The 19,782-nt window shown below is 37.4% G+C and overlaps 1 protein-coding gene across 1 annotated transcript in view; it reads right to left on the bottom strand.

Annotated features, from left to right (window-relative positions):
• Positions 1–2,122: 2,122 nt before the first annotated feature.
• Positions 2,123–19,782, bottom strand: part of LOC127472929 (cytosolic phospholipase A2 epsilon-like) — a 32,577-nt gene continuing 14,917 nt past the window's right edge. The window contains exons 7-21 of the mRNA XM_051791866.1: positions 16,535–16,577; positions 16,019–16,082; positions 14,480–14,622; positions 14,233–14,322; positions 13,514–13,551; positions 11,727–11,862; positions 9,919–10,055; positions 8,517–8,739; positions 7,478–7,592; positions 6,567–6,704; positions 6,183–6,290; positions 5,212–5,403; positions 4,589–4,758; positions 3,414–3,600; positions 2,123–2,536 (exon numbers count right to left, since the gene is read on the bottom strand). Of these exons, the coding sequence (XP_051647826.1) occupies positions 2,328–2,536; positions 3,414–3,600; positions 4,589–4,758; positions 5,212–5,403; positions 6,183–6,290; positions 6,567–6,704; positions 7,478–7,592; positions 8,517–8,739; positions 9,919–10,055; positions 11,727–11,862; positions 13,514–13,551; positions 14,233–14,322; positions 14,480–14,622; positions 16,019–16,082; positions 16,535–16,577 (1,993 nt within the window). The 3' untranslated portion in view covers positions 2,123–2,327. The remainder of the gene's footprint in view (positions 2,537–3,413; positions 3,601–4,588; positions 4,759–5,211; positions 5,404–6,182; positions 6,291–6,566; positions 6,705–7,477; positions 7,593–8,516; positions 8,740–9,918; positions 10,056–11,726; positions 11,863–13,513; positions 13,552–14,232; positions 14,323–14,479; positions 14,623–16,018; positions 16,083–16,534; positions 16,578–19,782) is intronic.

The following is a 19,782-nucleotide window of genomic DNA, read 5'->3' as shown; positions in this document are numbered from 1 at the left end:
TCTTCATATTCTCATGTATTCTTTATGTCTTCACATTTATAAGGCTTCACTGTGCAGGACACTACATCATGTGAGGTGGTTCCTGCCTCAGTGAGGGAATACATGAAGTGAGCACACAAGAAGAAAAATGGGAGTTTTAGGGTTGTTTTTTAAATAATCCTTGCTATTATGAAAATTAACAGAGGAATCGATTTCAAAATAATTTCATTTCACTTTGCAATGAATTGAGAACTGATGGATAAAGGCAATTTCACGGACATGAAAGAATTTTAATTTCCTAGAACATTTGGTACTTTGTGACATTCTAACTTAAGAATTAGATCCAACAAGTGTCACCCAGATAAACTTTGAACACATTAAGGAAGGCTAAATAACAGATTACAAAAAGCAGTAGTCAAAGGAAGGAAAATATTCCTAGAGATTTGGCAAAAGCTCAGTTATAAGCCTAAATGTTTTTATGGATGATCTTGAAATTAAAAATATATATAAAAAAGTCACTAGCACTCTGTTTCAAAAAGAAGATATTGAAACACTGGGAAACTGAAGAGCTGTAGAATCATCTGGAGAGCAAGAGGAACTCTCTCAGAGAGGGAAAGGCAGGTTTCATATCAGACAGCTGGACACAATGAAAAGTCATGTTAATCAGGCTCAGGCTGCATTCTACACCTGCCTGGCTTTTTTCCATCCTGTGGTTCAGTAAGTTTCCCCTGTGAAACAGACTGAAATATCCTCCATTCTGCTCTGTTTCATTTCCAGCAAAAAGTTCTCGGTAACCATGACACTAATCTCAAATATATCTCTATAAAGGACACAGAGGGATCACATGAGTTGATAATCTAGTGTATTGGAGCAGAACCACAATTACATCTGCCTCACACATGGAGGGATAATAACTAGATTTAAACATACAATACTGTACCTAAAAACAGGGTTACACCATGCCCCTTCAAGTTTTTTCAGGAGCACGAACACAATGAACATGCTCATAAGTGAAAAACATTGCCCACTCATCCTCTTCCACCACCCGATTTTTTCTAAGATGCACTGTCAGGTGGGTTTTTTTCATAGGAAGGAATCTTTTTCCCCCATCCATTACCTAGAACTTCATTCCATAAAAACAAATTTGTCACTTTTGAGCACAGTCAAGACTCTTCTGATCTCAGCACTAATTCTGCCCTGATGACTCTGTCTGAAGTTCATTGCAACAATGGGAGCCTTTTATTAACAAAAGAAAGATAATCCAAAACATTTTCCGAGTTGCTGTGAATAATCTCTTCATGAATCACAGCTCCACAGTGCAAGGTTGCTGTTGTGAAAGACTGAGCTTGTGATCTGTCTGTTGCAGAACTGTGAGAGTCCACCTTCCCCAAGAAACTCTAGGATTTTTGATGATGAGAAACCACTCTTTCAGGACAATCCCTGCAAAGACCATTTGCCCATAAGTGTTGAACAGATGTAAAAAATATGTCTGGAAGGGATCTCAAAAGGTTCTCCTGCATTGCCTTCCTCTATGCAAACAGCTGACAGCCACTTCCCACCTCATGAAACACTGGAAGAAATTGCAAGGTCATCCTTTAGGAGCAGTCAAGGCAAGTAAAGATGAGTGAGATAGGACAGTCAGAGTCCAGGAGAAAACTGAAGTAAAATTGGGCAATATGTCTACTGCTTAGGCTGAATATAAGTGGTTCTGTGAATAGCAGCTCAGTTGTTTATCTCCTGAAAAAAAATGACCTAATCCAGGGGTATTTTTTGTTGGTGGTGAAAACTTTATAGATTTTACAATAGTGATAATAACTTAAGAAATTTATTTTAAAGGATTACTGATGAAAGACAGCTAAATAAAAACCTCATAGTGGACAGACAATCAAATCAGAGATGACAACCTTCAATAATGAAGATAAGCAGGACCAGTACAATGGATTAGTTATTTACCAAAGAAATTCCAGTTTGAGGGATTGCTGTTCTGCCAAATGGAAAACTCACCATGTAAATACTGTTTTGATACACATTTTAATGTTCCACATATTTCATTGTCTTACACAACATTATAATAATTTATATGAACTACATATAACAATTGTTAAAGTAACAAGGTAACAAAACTAAAACCAAATTTGCTGCTTTGAAGTTTGTTTTGTATGAAACCACTGCTAAATTCCAGTCTGTTTGCCTGAACATCTGTGTAAATAGGGTGGAGTCCAGCATGTCCTTAGGATGATGTGATTTCTACTGCAAGTATAACTGGCAAGCGTCAAACGTCTTGATCTTACCAAACCACAGACAATCCAAGAAATATCATACAGAAAGTTAAAGCCAGTGTGTGGTGGCTAATAATTCCGCTGCTTCCTCCGTGCCACTGCCAAGCGCAAGGCCCAGATAATCAACTTCTCGTTATTCAAGACATTGTAATCAGTCAGTTTCACCAGTTTGTCAAAATTTTCTTCGCTGAAACACACCTCCCTTGTTGTAAATGGTGAGAGGATGCTGGAGACATCAACTTTGCCTTCAGCCATCTCTTCAGGACTCCGTTCCACACCTGAGGGACAAACCACAAGGAGATGCACCAATAAGGTTTTATTGCAGCATGTGGCTCCTAGCAGTCATTTACATAATTATAGGTAGAAAAGGGAGATATGGAAGGAAAGATATAATTTGCCAGAGGGATGTAAAAGTAACCTAGGAGCACTGTATTCTTTAGTATCTGGATCAAGCCTGTATCCAAATATCGTTTTACATCGTTTGACATTTACATCACCCAAACAGGTGGAAATCAGAACAACATTAGCTGCAGCAACGCTAGACCACTGCATAGTCTTTGTTACCCAAACCAGAAAAGCACAAGCAAAAGGCAAACAAGATAGACCTGTACTAGATAAAATAACAACCCTCTCACTGAAAGTTCAGAAGAAATTATTGCACTCAGACAGAGGACATCATTCAAATTAAAACTGAAGATCTCTGTCCACTCAGTTCTCAGTCTGGGGGATTACTTTTAAATACATGAACAAAACCCAGGTGAATGGGTTTACCACCAAAACCACCAGAAGGTTTTGCATCTTTCTTTGCAACCAGCAGTGCATAACAAGCCCATGTCTGTAGAGTAAAATAGCTTGTGTTGAGGACCTACCACCCATGGTATACATATTTTGGGGTTTTTACCTTCATACTCTCTCTAGTAGTTCCTGTGATATAATTGCCTATACTCATCTCAAAAGTATTCAGAAAAGCTTCTGGAGCTCAGATAGTTCAGACATACTGACACAGACCAGGTTTGGGTTTGTTTTTTTCACTGATGAGACTGATAATGCTGACGTTGGAACAGTAAAATATGATAGTGAGACATTAGACATGAAATGGAAAGGACTCACTGGGAAAAAGAATTTTTATTAAAATTGCTACCACAGATGACTCACCAGGAGCTTTATATTTCTTGAAGGTGTCATTTACTAGAGGGAAAAAAAGCACTGTTGGAGCTTGTGGACTGTCAGCATCTTCAAACACGTAGCATTCCTTCAAGTTTTCCCTGTCTTCCTCACTTATCTCAATTTTGGGAAATGGAATTCCTTGCCCCAAGAAGTACTTCGCAATCTGATCCAGAGGCTGAATGAATGAATAAAATAAATAAAATTAATACAAAAAATCAAAACTGATCCAGAAACCTGGATATTTTAAATCCCAGCAGCTAGTAGCTAACAGGAATATTTTAAGGCTTGAATCTTCCTCTGGGAAGATGAAAATAGCCATAACCACACCAGACATTGCAGCTTATCTTATTTTCCACATTGTTTTAGGCAAAATAAGAAAACAGTCCCTTTCTTTGAACTTGAAAATGAAGCCAAAAGCCACAGGACTAATTTCATAATTCCAGTGAAACAAGTTCAGAAGGGGAAGGCAAAGAAACTGCAAGAATGGAGATGAAGCACATCAGTCCAGATTACTCTGTATCATTGTCTTGACATCTTCATTATTTACCACTTTCCCAGTCTTTCTGTCCTCTCCATAATTGGTGATTGCTTGATAATGACTCCCTATTAACAAATACACTTATCAACATACCTTATGATCTCATAAAAAAAAACTTTAACAGCTATATTTACTATAAACCTATGTTTATTTTTATATTATTCTCATTATATATGCAACACTACCTATATTAATTTTAATTATTAATCACGTCTGGTATCAGCCAGTATATTTCCCTAAGACTAATATGAGATAAAGAGGCCAAGACACATAGGTTTTCTCATTTAATTTGTTAAAATATTGTCAGGGTCTTTGCTTTTGCAACTCTTTCACTACAAGGATAGCCAAAATCAGTATCAGAGTACCAGAACACTTCTCCATCAGCTCTTCAAAACTCTTGAACCCAGTGCAGTGAAGACCTTGACGATTTTAAAATGCCTATGATCCATCACTGTCTTCTAATATTTTTCTTAGTTACTGAGAAATAAATCCCCTAATGATCTAAATAATAAATCAATATTAATGATCTAATTCCCATTCCAATACTAAAAAGTTAGGCATTTTATCTGACGAGTTCTAGAAACAAAAACACCATGAATGTCTCAGCTACCATGGCTTTTCTTACCAGTGTCTGGGACCCTCCACTGTAATTCAGATGTAGGATGACGTCCACCTCCCTCTTTGATCTCAGAAGTGGTGGGTAGCTGGTATTAATGAAAAAGCCAGTATCAACCAGGGAGAGTTCATTGTCTGCTGTTTCCATCAATTTATTTGGTAAGGAATCTATCACTGTGTCTGAAACATAAATATTTTTCATTACAACAAATAAAACACAAGATTATCTGCTCCTCTGAAGAAAGTTAAAAAGGGAAGAATGGAGAATTTTGTCCCACGTTGCCTCTGCCTTCCTTTGACTCTAGCAGTACTGATTTACAGGAGTGACACACTACTGCTTTTTCCTTCCTTCCTTCCTTCCTGGGCACCACAAGCTGCTTTGGCCCTGAAGGGGAGATCCCTCCTGCCTCCTTAGGCTAAACTCAGCTTGTCTGCTGGAACAAAATACAATCAGATACAATTTCCCCCTTCAACACACACCCCAAAATTGAAATGCTATTCAAAACTGGCTACATGTTTTTCAATTGTAGAAGGGAGAAGTGGAATGTCAGAAGTCAGCCTCGTCTCTTCCTCTTTGTTGGAAAACCTAAACCTCCTTAGAATACTACTAAAAAACAGGCTGAGTTACTGTGCCTTTCCAGGTAGAAAATCCTTCACTCTCCAGGTACTTGTTATGCAGCTGGAAGCCTCTGATAAAATTGGGGTACTGTGCAATGGTTGGGCGTCCTGTTAAGACATCTCGCAGAGCAGAGGAGAGGACGCTCGAGGGAGTGAATAGACATGTGTCCACTTCATAGGGATTCATGGACAGAAAGGGTTCTTCTGCTGCAAGACAGAAAGAAGAAGTTCTAAGTTTAGGATGGTTTTCTGAAATTATCAATATTTTAAAAAAATGGAGTGACTAATACCAACAGTTATCACCTTCCCTCACCCCAAAGGTAAATCAAACATAGTTATAAGCCCTTAAGGTCTATGCTACCAAATAAAACTCAGCATTAGACAGTGCTGCCAGGCGGTCAGCCCCAACTCCCACTCTAGACTTCCTCAAGTGATGCCCGCCTCTACAGTAATGTGTGATAGACGGGAGAGATGAGTCACAAAACATACAGAAAGACAACACTGGCCTTTGAACAGGACACCTTCTGAATGTGAATATCACTCAGCTGCAATATCAGCTACCTTAGAAGACCAGCCACTCCAGGTTCCCCATGCAATTAATAGCAAGAGCGAGCTTTCTCCACGAGCAGTTTAGTTAAGAAAATAGTCCTCTGCAAGAGCTGTTTTCTCTACACGCATTATTAGTGGTCAAGGAGAAACATACCCTAATTTAACAATCTTAAGATATGTTCTTAATACAGCATGACTTCTCCATGTCTGCTGGGGACTGTTTTTGTGTCTCTGTGACCTTTAGAAAAAGGAACATCTTTGCCAAAGAAGCATAATTTAGTTCTAAATCAGGCAGAAAAAAAATCATAGTTGATATCTCTATTTTGTCTTCTTCATCTTTTTCTCTCTGACTTTGACGATATTTCTTTATGCATTAGACATCTTCACACAATATAAGCAATATATACTGGTGGTGAAAAAAAAATTAAAAATCTCACCAATATCTTTTACTCTGTCTCTGGTCCATCTGCACCAGAAGTCCTCTGAATCAGCAGCCAAATTCCAGACATACATCACATCTATGGAAAATATACTACTCCACATGCCTGTAATATGAACGAGTGAATAGAAGCTGATTGATGGAGTAGCCTTGGAAGAATTTTAATTGATACATACCTTCAGTTCTTCCACTTGGATACTTCCTTTCTGTCTGTATGGATACCTTCACAGGCATATTTCCTAAGTATGTCCCTGCTAATGTAAACTCGCACCAGTTCAACCTGTTTGCTGATGTCTTTCCAGTGCTGCCCACCACAGACCATGAACTCACTAGTGTCAGGTGTCTCTCAAGTAGACCACCTTTCCCCCTAGGCAATAGTCACCTTGCATATAGCAGATTCGAGTCTCTGAGAGCTTCTTCACCATCCTTCCCATAAAGAATTCACTTCCAAAATGTTCTGCGCGGATAGATGCTCCATATTTCAGGAAACCAACTTCATAGGGAGTGAACTCCAGCCACTCTATGGTAACAGCAGCCAGACCATGAAAAGGCAGTAATATGTTAGCTATTGCTAAACAGAGGAATACTAGAAAGCAAATAATGAGAAAGACACTGGCTAGTTCATAATATGCTCTTCACCAGCTATAGTTGTATCTGTATTGCTTGCAGTACTGATGCCATAAGGTCCTTCCACATCATGGGAGGGCAGTCCCTGGCTGTGATACAGCAATCTCCAGCAGAAAAGCCCTGGCCCCTTAACGCAGTTAATCTTACCCAGAAGTATGTATTGCTCATGTATAACTTGTTCTCTTTAGGGCTCTAGTGACAGAGAGCTCAGTATTCATTTGGTATCATGTATTCAGATGCTCATATTAAACAAATACTACGAAAATTAATAGTAATGGAGATTTTCCTGACACTGGACCCGAAAATTCAAATTTCTCCCATTCACTGTGCAAAACAAGATCATGTGGAACCATCATAAGAATTTGTTTTATTACAAGGTTTTTGTGCCAGGATAAATGGTGACTTGGACATCTTCTGTGGTAAAACCATGTTTCCAATTCTGGCAATATAAAGAACTCAAATGCTAAACACTTAATATTTGTTTGTTTTGTTTTTTGTTTTAGTTTTAGTCATTATTATTTGAAATTTTAATAGTTGTTTGGGGTTTGAGGGGGTTTTTTGCAGTTAAAGAACTATTGTATTATTAAAGCTGATTGTGTGGATATTATTTAAGTTTGGATTACTTAAATTATAAAGTTGTTAAGAAATCTAAATCATAACCATTACCTCTGAATGCCTGGGCACTATAGTTGGACTTGAGGTTGATGGCCACATAGATGGGCAATGGGTTTTGACCATTATCCACTGCCTGCCGTTGGTCCGAAAGTCTGTGCTCATCTTTCTGGTTTTGATTAAAAATAGTTAATGAAACGCGGTGAAAAACAACTTACACTTGAAATAATATAATGTGAATTATCAGCTTTATCCAGGTTCCCCATTCCCATTCCCAGTTCACTGGATTGCTCAGAAATACCTGCCATGGAATATTCCAAACTTGGCAAATATCCCATAAGAAGCAGCTATGTGGGATCTCAGATTTTGATATATGCAGAAAAGTTGATTGTAGATTCATCAAGAAAAGAACCCAAACAACATTCCCAGGAAAAATTATGCTGGCAAGTGGAAGGAAAGGTTCTTTCCTTGGATGGGTCTTAGCAAAGAATTTATCATATTTTAAGATATTTTGCAAGTATACGCGTATGCAAGAATATATTCTGTTGCACATGACAATTTAAAACTTCCTTGTATAAACATAAACCAGACGGAAACTATTCAAGATATACTATTTTTAAGGTAATAAGATTTCTATCACTCTTTCTTAAAACTTGATATCATATTTAGAGAATGGTCTTTCCCACTATATGAAACATCTCCATATGTCACATACTAGGTCACTTTATAAATGCGTATCTTCATTTATGCTAGAGAAGCAAATTATTTCAAATTTTTAAGTGCCTCTTCTAGTGAGAATATTTAACGTCCAAAGCGATTTTTTTTATGATTAAAAATATTTTTTCTCAGGAATCTTCTTTCTTTAAGGAGAAAGAACACCTTTGACTGCTATGCCCTGGCTCCTTCAGTTCAAGGTCAACCTTTCTTCATATCAACAGCAGTGCATTAAAAATAGATCTGAATATATAATATTTAATCAACTACTAAACTAATTATTTGCATTAGTAGTGCTGAATAGGATCCCAGGATGTATTTTCTTCTTCCTAGTAGCTATAGAAGTTCAACAGGTTTGTGGAAAAAAAAGGAGTAATACCTTATCATGTAGCATAGATTCAATTACAAGCCCCCAGAGGTCTATGAAAGAGGTGTTATGTCCTTCTTTAGACCTCTCCATCAGGTCATTATAATAGTACTTCAGACAGTCCAAAGAAAAACAACAGGTCTTGGATTTGGTTACTTGCTTGCGAGCTTCCTTGATTGCGTCCTCCAGATACTTTTGTGACCAGTTAGCATCCTCATATAAGTTTGCCATGGTCCTGAAGAAAGGTTAGAAGAAAACAATCAAAGAGGAGTAATACTGTGGGGTTTGCCTTCAGAAAACTTTCATGTAACCTTTTTACCTGTTCCTTAATTCTTGTGGGATTCACAACTAAAAATTAAACGTATTTCAAATACTCTCATTTCAAGAACAAACAAAACCTCCAATCTTTCCTGGTTTGGTGACGACAAAAGTTTCTGTGGGTCCAAAAATTATCTTCAAATTCAAGGGAGAAAAAAGCCCAAGACTCAAGGATATTAAGTGCAAAGGCTCCACAGGTCCTCCTCAAATTCATTTCTTGAAAGGTGGGGAATATTCTAAGGAGCAGTCACTACTTGTTTGGTCTAGTCCTACATTCAGTTTCATGTATCTGCTAATGGCTTGCACCAGTGAGAAAACTGGGCAGTCCTTAGGCATGTCCTTGTATGGCCATTCTTATTTGTCTCCTTGAACTCATAACACAGACAAAGTTCTCAGACCACATACATACAGAGAAGTTAAAAGAATTTTGGCAAATCCTTAGAAAAACTTACCATTAGGTTTGGATATAAAGGACTAACACTCAATTCAGTGAAAAAAAATTCTCCACTTCCAAACAGGTATAGAAGAGAGAAGGTACCTAAAACCTACTTGATTAAATACCTTAGTATGCCCACTAGAAGAAGAGAGCACTTAACAATGAGCAACCATAGTTGCAGTTTCTCCAGGGTCAGTAACTTGGTGCCATTTGGTGGGCTTCCTGTGACATATTAATTCCACTAGGCCCACACATCTTTTACCAGAGGGAGATGCACTGTAAATCCAAAATAGAAGTGAGAATAACCAGCAAGTGGCAGGCATAAATTATTCTTCTCATCTTCCTTCAGTTTCCAGTCTAAAGACAAATTTGTTGCACTTAGTTTAAACAGTTGATAAAATACAAAAAAGGAATAGAGCATTCATATGGAAATATCAGGCATAGACTGAGTCAGTGTGGTAACAAAAGCAGCTCACAAATGTGATGATTGATCTCTTAATCAGTGTGTTTTGTCTCTTTGTTCCAGGTGGACAGAGAGGAGACTGCGGGGAGAAGGGAAATGCTTTTGGTCTGCTAAGTGCCATATAAGCCAATGGTGTTGTACAAAGAGTCAAGAGCATTGAACAGAGAAAACATAAACCTTGTTTGGGTCATTCTCACCATGTGGTACCCGATAAACCACCAATGTAGGAAATGCAGTCTAACAGGTTGAGCTTCTGCAGACCCAGCAGGCTGCCATACATGGCAGTGAGTGATCTCGTGCCTCCCCCTGTGGTTGTAATGGCCACCACCGGCACCTGTTCAACACAGCAAGGCAGAGGGAGAGAAAGCCATGCACCTATTAGAGACAAACAGTCCTTACTGCAGAAATCAGATAACAGGCACCAATACAAGCAGTGATGTTGCTTCATATGAAAAGGGTGTGATTGTTGCAAAAGGCTTCTGTTTGCCATCACCTGACTGATGTGAGAGGGAAGGCTTATGTCTTATCCACTCAGATGAGGCAGACAGGAGAGTGTTTGCTTAATACAGAAATGGAAATCAACCTCATCACCCTGGAATTTTTCTCAAAGTGTATTATTAGAGGCCATCATAGAAAATACAGGATTTACCACACTGGAGCAGATTAAGGATCCATGATTCTGCCTCTAACAATGACCAGTGTTGCAGAAGAATGCACAGCACCCTGTAATCAGCCAAACTACACAATAGCCAAAGCCTTCCTGGCCGCAGGCCACTAATTACTAATTACTTTACATCCTGAAGCACAGTCATTGATAGGGTTTCCCCCCTTTCACAGTCCAAGTGTAATTGAAGAGACAGACTATTCTTCTCTTAATCTTTTCCTGATCTAGTACACCCTTTGCTTCCGTTAGCATCTAGAGTTGTGTGGATGTTTACATGCCCTATGGAAAATGTCTATTTTTATCTTTCAAGTATTAGCTTCTGATTTCATAAAGGAATATGTTATTCTAAAGTCAATGAATAGAGCATGAAGAAAACAATTCTTCTATCCTAAAAAACCCCAAAACCACAGAAAACCCACCAAAATAGATGTTCTTGGTACTTTAAACTCTTTCAGAGCCTAAATCCAGGAAATGAGGAAAAATCTCATAATCTTAACTAAAATCAGAATAAATTCCAAAATTATGTTCTGGGTTTTACATCTTGTAACTTTTTCATTATGAATTAAAACTCTAATGTGGGTTTGTTGTTTTTTTTCAGTTCAAATGTAAGTCAATTAACAAGGTAGAGGGGATTTTTCCTAAAATGCTAAAGAGTATTCTTGGTGTTTGTATGTTTACTTTTCTGATTGTCAGTAACCCAGCTAGGCATAAGCAGTTACAAAATTTATGACTCAACTATGGAGACAGGAGCAGGAGCTATAGTGATACAGCTAAACTTGCAATAAGCTATTTCATCCACAACTCATGATGCTGTAACATTCACTCTTCTTTTCCAGGTTGATGGTTTTATTCTATCTGCTGGTTTTCTTAAGAGTACAGTTTTTTTGCTGCAGAAACCACCCCAAGAATTTTTATTCAGATGTTTGTGTGAAAATATTTGCTTCTTCCTCTCAAAACCCCTTACATGTGCCATGCCCACGACCTTGTGTCTGTCACTGAGATAAGGCACACTCTTTCCCAGGCAACATCCCCCAGCAGTCCCATGTCTGCCCACTATAAATTTTACTCCTGAGACCCATGAGCAATACCAAGAATAAACAGGATTGGGCTGAATTGAGGAGCTGTCAAGAAGTTTTTGGGTCTGTGAAGACATTATCCTGCCTCCTCTGCTCTGCTACATTAGCAGGCCACTGCTTCTCTTGCTCATCCCTTGCCTTGGGTGGCCAGGCCTGGCCCACAGTAGTAGCATTATTCAAGTTGGGCTTTTATTTGTGGTTTGAATTTGTGAGCCAGGCCCTGATTTCTGGAAAGGAGTTGCCGCCATGGACTGTATTGGCTTGCCTCGTGCTCTTTCAGATCCTCTTCCAAATTGAGAATCTTTTTCAGGGCAGCAGCAACATATTTCTTCCTTTTCCGCAGGAAATCCTGCTCTTCCTTGCACAGGCTAAAACCCAAGCGCACATCCAGATCTCCTGAGCTAGAACAGACAATGGGACAAATCAATGCTCATGTCATTTATAGCTGATTTCAAGATCTGTAGGGCAGGTAACCAGAAAATAAATCATCTGTAAAACAAGTTAGTTCCAAGTCTGCATATTGATCAAGGAAAGAAGAAAAACAAGCATTTCTACTGACAGTAAGGAGTAGCAGTCAGGATGAAGAGGAGTTTCGAAGGTACTTTAGATTTCCTGTTAACACGGACACAAAAGGAAGGCACACAAGTCAGGGAAAGATCACCAAAAGGGATAATTTTGGCCGTATTTTTTTTCTGTGTCATTCCTGTTTGTCACCATGACATCCTGAAAAATTCAAGTGATGCCATCATCACTTGTTCTCAAGTTTTGACAGTCCACTAACAGTGTTTAAAGTGATGGTCCTAATCAGTTACATGAGGGAGTTGGAACTGCAAAGCAAGGATCACTCCCTGCTCAGCCTCTGTCCTGGGAAATCCAGCCTTTCATCTGTGTCCTTAACAGATTCTTAGATAAGCATTTGCAAGCTTCATCCTGCAAATGTACAGGAATATCCATCTTTTTTTTTTTCTCACATGTGCAGACACCTGTAATTTTGTCCCTTGATAAACTGAAGCACAAGCAAAAAGAAAAATCAGAAAAAAAGGTGCAAACCCAATCAAACGGCAGCTAATGTTATGTGCCTTCAACAACACAAATATACTCATTACTGAAAAGAGCACTAAATATTGACCAAATCTTCTTGGTCACATCACCCTCTGGTGGCTGCAAAGTCTGTCCTGAATATTATTTTCACCAATATTTCACAAAATTTGAGTGTTTCAAGGATTAATGCTCCTAACCCTCTGTTCCTCTGTTCTCCAGCAAATTTGGTTTATCTCACAGTGTAATTTCAAAAACAGAATAGTTTCAACTGATTTACTCTACAAAACAAACAACTCTTTTAGTAATAGATTAAAATTTCTCCTGCTCTCTCTATAAATCTGTGTCTTCTAGATTCACATTTCAATATATTTTGTTATGGTCTGAGGTTGAACAGGTAACTCTGCACCTACACAAAGTGCTCCCATGTCATGAAAATCCACCTTGATTCCCTTCTATATATCACCCAGTAGTGGGGATGGTGTGAACCACGTGAACTTTTCAGCTATACCATAAAACATCATCATCTTCAATTTTACCTATCACTGGTAAAATCCTATCCCTGCAAGTGGGTTGTCAGAGGTGCAGCTGGCCAGATCTCCGCTTCCATTCTATTTGGTGAAGCAGGAGAAGGGGCAGAAGCCCTACGTTTATTTTGGTGATTTTGCAAAGTTAAAGACTGATAGAGTTTATTTCAGTCATTATGCAAATCTGACTGTTGGCATAAATGGGAAATAAAATTAATATGTGAGTAGTACAGTTTTACTCACATGTAAGAACCATAGTCATAAAATAAACTAATTTACTCTGAAGAAATCTATGAAGGCTCACATACTCATATTGAACTGCACAATCCTGTAACTGCAGCAGACTTGTACTCACCTCAAGCACCACGTGAGCACAGGACAAAGCACTCACGTGGCATGTGTTCATCTCTCCACCTATCACAGAAAAAAACCTACATAATTAGTTTACAGTAGTCCTGGATGATAGGACAAAAAGAGGCTATCTTACCATTTTCTTGTTGTCAAGCACAAGTGAAATGAATTATCCTAGAAATTGAGAAAGTAAAACTAATTACCATCAAATTTTAAAACATTCTTTCTTTCAAGCTCAGGCAATGCCTATTGAGTAAGAGAGGGGGATTTTAAATAATAAATCATAAGGTTAAGGACTTTTTCATACAATTAGCCAGTCACATTTTCTCTTCTCTTATAAACCTGCATGTTTGGGGCAGGTAGTGCACCACAAGTTTGCATGTCACACCAGTCACCAGTGCACACACTTAGAAGAGGCAACAGGAATAAGTTAACTTATTAAACTAAAATAAAAAAATACATACAAAACCACTCCCACTATCAATATTTAGACAAATTAAAATCTGAATTAAGTTCATAATCTCATATTTTTTTTAATTATTAGCCATTCCAGAATTACCCCAATATAAAAAAAAAATCTTGAATGCATGTACATATGCACTTTTGTCACTTTTGTTCCTTGAAACCACTTGGTTCTAATTGTGGGATGCAGGGTTACGATGATTTTCATATTATGAAAATTATTGTTAACATCTGCTTCCTTAAAAGTGACTATGACAAACTATTTTTTATCATTTACAATAACTAGCTGTACAATTTTACACAGTGATTTTTTTATTTGGTAACTTTATTTCTAGCAGGACAATATCAAGTACATTTTAAAAATATATATTTCGAAAGGTTCACAGCATTCACCTCTTCTAGTACTATTTCCTTCTGCAAAGGGAGAGAATTCAAAGGGAAAGAAAGGACCCCAGGCTTCTCTGTTTCATTTCCATCAGCCAGCTGAAAAAATGTAAAAAGGAGTTGGGTATGCACACAGGAAATGTTTGTCATCTCTAGAATTTCTCATACTAAGAGGGCTAGTTCAGTTCACTGGTTACATTAATTTCTTGTTCTAATTTCATTGAGGTTAATGGTAACAGACAGAAATAGAACTTACCTCTTCTGGCAATATAATATCCAGTCTTGTCTGGTCATTTATGATGCAGTGAAACATGATGATATGAAGGCTGGGACCAGAGTCCAGCAAAATCTTCTGGCTTCCTTCATGTGATCCTTTCACTGTAAATGTAAGCTCCTGGTCTAAATGGAGAGGTAGGGAACAAAGAGAATTTTAACTATCCTAAGCAAACATACACAGCTAATTAAAAAAAAAAAAAAACAAACCAAAAAAAAAACCAAAAAAACCCCAATCCGCTTCTACTCTGCACTCTTTCTGTCTGATTTTCCCTACACCACGATGACTAAGTAGACTTTGGGTGTGTGAAACAGACTGAAAACTGATATAAAATATCTTGGTGAATCTGTATAAATCATAAATATAAAGAAATCACAGATTTTTTAAATATCACAGCTTGTTATTTGGTAGGTGCTTTCCATAACTAAATGAAACTAAGGTTTAGATTTAAAGGAGTGTCAGTTTAAGGGCATTTTGGATTATCTATGCTGAATGAGAGTAATTTATTTGAAGTCAATCTGTTCTGGTTCATCGTGTACATTTCATTATATTAAGACTACAACCGTCAAATGATTCTATAAACTCAAAAATCAAGCAGACTACTTGGTATATGCCCTTATGTCACCAAAACTGAAACAACCGTTGAACCCCAAGTCTGTGTTTCTTGTACAAAAAAACCTTTACGTTTACAGAGAGATAATATACAGTTCTCTTGCAAGATCAGGGCCAAGAAGCATATAATTTTACTTCACTAACCTTTCCTCCCCATGTTAGATTTCTGCCTGAAAGTTCCTGTAGTGCAACTCAGTAATTGCTATCATTTTCTTTGTAAAGGTCAATTTTCCATCCATGAATTAACTCAAAACAGATGAGAGTTTTTGAGATTTGCCGCATGAGCAGCTCTACAAAAGTTACTGTTTATTTGAATGAACTTAAAGACTAGTGAAGAATCCTGCTGTATTTATTAGAGCTAAATTTTACAAACAGTCCTGTTTTGGTGATCCTGTGGTTGCGGAGTATTTTCATGCATTTTGGGCAGACCCCTTCAATACAATTTTATGTTTAAGTTTTAAGAGCTTAAGTTTATTATTTTTACTAAAAAAAAACCAAAAAAAAGTCTCTTTTGGAACCCTAAATGTGCATGAACATTATACATACTCAAACCCAAATCAAACATACAGGATAATATTTTTACATATTATTTGAATTATAAGATAATTTTAAAAGAAGATCCAACCTAGAAAAATTCATTTTGGACAAGCAATAAACAAAAAAAGAACTAACATAATTTTTCCAAGTTTTTCATTCTAGTATACATGGCTCTATTTTTGCATCAGTTTAAGATTTGCCTCATAACCAAATACTTGACTAACTTGAATTTTGACAGATACAATCTTTTGTCAGGTGGGACATGGCAAAACTAAGTATTATATGACACAGCTACAGTAACATGCACAAACATCTGTTATAATGACTTAATCACAACACAAAAACAATAGTTTAATGAAGCAATAACCTCACTTGTGGATTGCTGCTTCAGCTTCCCCGTATCCACTCTAACCTCCAAACAGGAAACCTCACGTGCCTGTAGCAAGAGAGGATGAGTGATGACTGAGAGAAGTATAAATGTCATTGCAAGTGATTCATACTGTTCTCAACCAACCCCTCTGGTTGATCAATGAGGAACACAGTTATTATCTATTACTATGTCTTCAGATAACATGAGGGAAATAGAGATAAGGTATTTTTTTCTGAATATGAAACTAAAGAGGAACAGCTCATGAGCTGCTTGAACTTGGAGAGATAGTTAAGTAAAGAAGATGAGCCCTGTTCAAAATAATGGGTGCATTAAGATACGGGACTATTTTATGAGCATTGTATCACTTGCTTCACTAACTCCTGATAGTTCTAGGCCTCCAGTTTGTAGAACAGAGTAGGTGGCAATATTGGCTTTAGGACAGAGCTCAAAGTTTCCAGAGTTAGTTAGTCTGCACTTGCTATGAAGACACAAGAAAGATTGTAATAAATATATATTACCACTAGTACTCCATTAGTAATAATGCCATCAGGATAGTCCAGACTGAAAAATAAAACAGAAAATATAATGTCATGGGTGTGACAACTCAGACAAATATTTAAGTCTATTAGTTAACACATTACTCATTTCCCCCATAGCTTTGACATTTCTGACTTCAACATTCTCACACAAAAATACTTTAAAGCTTAAGATTAGATGATGACCTGAGTTGCAATTTTTCCATCCACTCATGACAATATATAAAGTTGGATTTCTACTCCTGTGGTCTTATACATTTGCTTCAGCAAACCATACAATGAATACTGATATGTGACATATTGAGTTTGATGAAAGCTGAAGGCTGTTAAATCCATCTTGATTGTTTTGATTGTTACAGTTTTACCCAAGGTTTTGTACTTCAAAAACTGATACAACTGCCTAGATTTCCACAACTTAAAAAAAAATCACCATAACAGCAGAAGTAATTGTACTCACCTCTATATAGTGACCTGCAAATCACAAATGAGATTTTAATAGATCACTATATGTGTAGATGTGTTTCCGCTTACAGGGGGAGAGGTTAATTCATAATATATTCTTATTTTTCCATCAGAAAAATAAGGCAATGTCCATTAAGAATATCTTATCATTTATCCGTTTAATAAATTGCACATGTAAATTTATATAGTATCTCAAGAACTCAGAGTAATTAAAAAGGAATACTTTATGAAGATTGAGCACTGACTCCTCAACCTGCTACAGAGATTACAAGCTGTCTATTAAGACTTTAAAAGCTATGGATTGTAACACTCTGAGGTTTCACATAATTCTATATTTTATGTATTTTATCTCAGCTGAAACCAGAAGATACAATTCCTTTGAAATCAGATGAAGGACGTTGGTTGTATCCCCTTTAAGTGAAGATTTATCATAACAATTAGATTTCAGTATAAACACGCATTATAATAGCTTTATAAGATTTCCCATGACAAAGAATTCACCTAAAATTGCAAGGCTCATAAACAGCTTAAAGTTTCATTTCCAAATCAGTGTTTTCCTTTAAGAGAAAAATATGAGCTGGCTAAATACACTGCAAAACTTTCCATTAAAAAAAACCAAACAACAACAAAATCCAAGCAAACACCTCTCCTCAAAAAAACAGTTATACACTTAAGAATTTTGTAAGATCTTTCTTTGAAAGTGTATTTCAGAAGAATTCAAAGAACATTTGTCAGGAATGGACAAGAAATACTCAGTGTTTCTACCTGTATACAGGGAAATGGGCATAAGTACCATACCACTCAAGTTTTGTTTCAGACACAAATTTTTGCACATAATTATGAGTTTGCAATAAAATAGTCATAATATTACATATGGTGTCACTATCTTCAAATGTTTCATTAAGAAAAACAAGGAAAGCAAGAAACAGCATGATAAATATTAAAAGATTTTAGTCTGCATAGCCTGATGAAATGAAGGTGGAAAGAGAGGTAAAGATACCTCTTCTTGAAAGTAAATGTCCAGTAAAGTGTAGTATTATTTGAAGTACTAGTATCAATAAAGTATAAAGTTAGTTGATAGCCAGGAGGTCCCAGGTATGACCCTCAAACATGGTGGAAAACCTGCACTGTTGTACAGAGCAGCTTGGAATGCTCCTGAGAAGAACCAGGACAACTCAGCCATTAAGCACCAATACCTGAATTTTCTCTATTGGGCTGCTACGTCTGCTGTGCTGTAAGAAAGCCCAGCTACTGTCACTTGTTAGTTACTATCCACACTGCACTTTCCACTTTTATATCCTGAATTTCAAGATTTCTGCTGGTCACAGCCTAAGACAGATGCTTTAATTTATTTTTTTTAACCTGGTTATCCATACACTAGCATTAGAAGAGCAAAGGCACTCACTTTTCTCTGAAGCTTTGGAAATCAGCCACAGTTAGAAACAGAGCTGAACTGCGTGCAAAAGAGCTCTTACTATTCAGGTTGGCAGGGACTCTTGAATATTTTGCCTATCTTTGGAGCTTTGAATAGCATCCATTTCTTGTGACTATCTGGTAATTTCTCTACCAATCAACCTGCTATTAGAAGTCCTCATTACACATACTAAGACTCCTGTCCTCTCCTCCATCACAGTTTGGGATTTGTGGTCTTTTTTTATTGCAGACCTCAGTTTCACTATGAGAATCAGCAGCATATTACAGCCTGTGGCAGGGAAAGCCAAAAACAGAGACTCTAGACATCCTTCTTCACTACATGTCTGTTGAAGGGGTGCCTAAGGCTGCAGTGGACTCTGCTAGCCCAGGGATCATTTCCCAACACCTGGTATACATCAAGTGGACTGGTATACATCAAATTGCTGCCTTCTCCTTTATAGATTGTGCCTGACTTATAATGAAACAGGAAACATTGTATGGGAAGTTACAGTCACACTGTAACTTATTCTTGCATTGCAGTTCTCACTTAGAATAGACTAATGTGCTCCATTTCACCAGAGAATCCGAATTTTTTGATACCTATCTACAAAATTTGAATTCTTTCATGCCAGATCCAGCTTCCCTCCTTTTATTGGGTTCCATAGTAATACAAGCTACTTTTCTGAATTTTCTGACGACTCAAGAGAAGCATGGGGTATAGTACTGTTTCAGTAAAGAAGGTTGTATTCACCTCAAATGTTTTTTGGTTGTCATCTTTCTCAACTTCTAACTTTTGTCTTCAGTGCTCCTCCAAAATACGAGCAGTACATTTGGTCCCCAATGGATGGAGACAGCCTGAGTGTTTCCTCAGCAGTGCCCAAACCAAATGGCTAGCATGATTCCCACACATGGGGAGAATTTATCAAAATAATACAGCAGAACTACAGAAAGAAAAAAACTTTTATTGTCTAAAAATCATGCTTTTGTCATGTTTCAATAATCAATACTTAACTTTTATACAACTTATTGTACACCTATTTACATTTATTTATTGGCCTTCGTTTCAAATATTATCTTTCACATTTGAAAAAAAAAAAAAGGGAGAGGGAGCTGAGATGAAAGGTTGTGTAAGAGTGGTCCTTCATTCTTCTAAGAGTTGTTTGAGATGCACTTCCTCAACTTGGGACATCTGAAAGAAAAAAGAGGTCAAAGAGAAGATCAGCAGGTACAGCAAATGCCATGGGGCTCTCAGACCTCTCCTTGGAAACTCAAAATACCTTTTAGTTCATCAGAAACCTCTTTGTGGCCCCTCAATATCGAGTGTGGGCTTCAGTAGAAGTCAGAGGGGAGGGGGA

The sequence above is a fragment of the Manacus candei genome, unplaced genomic scaffold (genome assembly GCF_025592945.1).
Source record: "Manacus candei isolate 608988 ecotype Guabito, Panama unplaced genomic scaffold, ASM2559294v1 h1tg000033l, whole genome shotgun sequence".
Taxonomy (NCBI): Eukaryota; Metazoa; Chordata; class Aves; order Passeriformes; family Pipridae; genus Manacus; species Manacus candei.
This window is presented reverse-complemented; position numbering and strand designations above follow the sequence as displayed.